The 1,536-nt window shown below is 48.0% G+C and overlaps 1 protein-coding gene across 1 annotated transcript in view; it reads left to right on the top strand.

Moving 5' to 3' along the window:
* The window catches only part of CDH11 (cadherin 11), a 50,794-nt gene that overhangs the window by 27,654 nt on the left and 21,604 nt on the right, over positions 1 to 1,536 (top strand). The window contains exon 3 of the mRNA XM_027906171.1: positions 9 to 286. Within this exon, the coding sequence (XP_027761972.1) occupies positions 59 to 286 (228 nt within the window). The 5' untranslated portion in view covers positions 9 to 58. The remainder of the gene's footprint in view (positions 1 to 8; positions 287 to 1,536) is intronic.

The raw sequence follows: 1,536 nt of genomic DNA, 5'->3' as shown, positions 1-1,536 counted from the left end.
GTTGCAAGGTGGAAGGGGTAGATTCTTGGATACTCCTGTGCCTACAGAATAACCAAAAATGAAGGAGGACAGTTGTTTACAGGCTGCTCTGCTGTGCCTGGGCATGCTGTGGTACAGCCATGCCCTGAGCACGGGGCCGCTGGCCCAGCCCCGGCCCTCGCTCCACGGGCACCGCGAGAAAGGCAAGGAAGGGCAAGTCCTGCACCGCTCCAAGAGAGGCTGGGTGTGGAACCAGTTCTTTGTGATAGAAGAGTACACAGGACCAGATCCTGTGCTGGTGGGAAGGGTAAGAAAGAATTTCCTTCTCTGTCATCAATTAATATTTTAAATTTATATTGGTTTTTTTTTGTGTTGTAGGTTTTTTCTTGCCGTTGTTTCTTCTTGCTCTTACCTTTGTGTTGTCTTAGCTACTTATTCACCTAGAATCACTTTCTTATAGCTCAGAGTAGATGTTAAGCAAAATACTCCCTAAGTCAATACAAATATTTCCACTGACCTCAGCAGTCCTTGCATGAAGGTGTGCGAGCTGCTACTTGGCAAACCAGCAAGAACCACAGAAGCTCTTGAGCAACAATATGTCCCAAGAGTATCTGTTATCATTCCTGGGACTTTAAAAGTAGTAATGAAACATGTAATGTCCAACCCAGCAGCTCAGTAAAAGTGTCCTGGTCAATAGGTATCCTCTCACCATTTCGTTTTCAAGTTATCATCAGTAAAATCAAATATGTGGAGGGGTGTGTATAGAGCGAGATATATCTGTGTGCACATGTGTATGTACACACATCCTGGACTAATTTTTTATTCTGCTACTGTCTAACACTAGCACAGTATAAATAGCTAAATAAACCAGTATATTTGCCAGTTTTCAAATAGTCAGCAGAACTCTGTTGACTTAACACCAGCACCAAAAGAGTGGGGAAACAGGATCAATGTCAGCAAATACCATTCTGATAGCCTGGTTTAAAAGGTGATTAGTGTTGGTAATTTGTGGATGTCAATATAAAATCAATAAATCTGTAATTTGGCTCAATGTTTCCCTCATCCATCAAAGTGAAGTGTGCATGGGTTGCAGAAGAAAGAGTGTTTAGTAAGAATTTGCTGCTTCTTTTATATTAAAGAGGCTGTAATTAAAAACTAGTTGGCAATCACAGAATCACAGAATCTATAGTGTTGGAAAATCCCTCCCAGCCCATGGATCCCCCTGTGCCCCATCCCCACCCTGTCCCCAGCCCAGAGCACTGAGTGCCACGGCCAGGCCTGCCTTGGACACCTCCAGGGCTGGGCACTCCAAACCTCCCTGGGCAGCCCCTGCCAGGGCCTGACCACCCTTTCCAGGGGGAAATTCCTCCTGATGTCCCACCTGCCCCTCCCCTGGCCCAGCTGGGGGCGGTTCCCTCTCCTCCTGTCCCTGTTCCCTGGGAGCAGAGCCCGAACCCCCCCGGCTCCCCCCTCCTGGCAGGGATTGCAGAGCCAGAAGGTCCCCCCTGAGCCTCCTTTTCTCCAGGCTGAGCCCCCCCAGCTCCCTCAGCCCCTCCT

Source organism: Empidonax traillii, unplaced genomic scaffold (assembly GCF_003031625.1).
Source record: "Empidonax traillii isolate 1590-97213 ecotype Southwest subspecies unplaced genomic scaffold, ASM303162v1 scaffold1255:size221984, whole genome shotgun sequence".
In the NCBI taxonomy this organism is placed as follows: Eukaryota; Metazoa; Chordata; class Aves; order Passeriformes; family Tyrannidae; genus Empidonax; species Empidonax traillii.
This window is presented reverse-complemented; position numbering and strand designations above follow the sequence as displayed.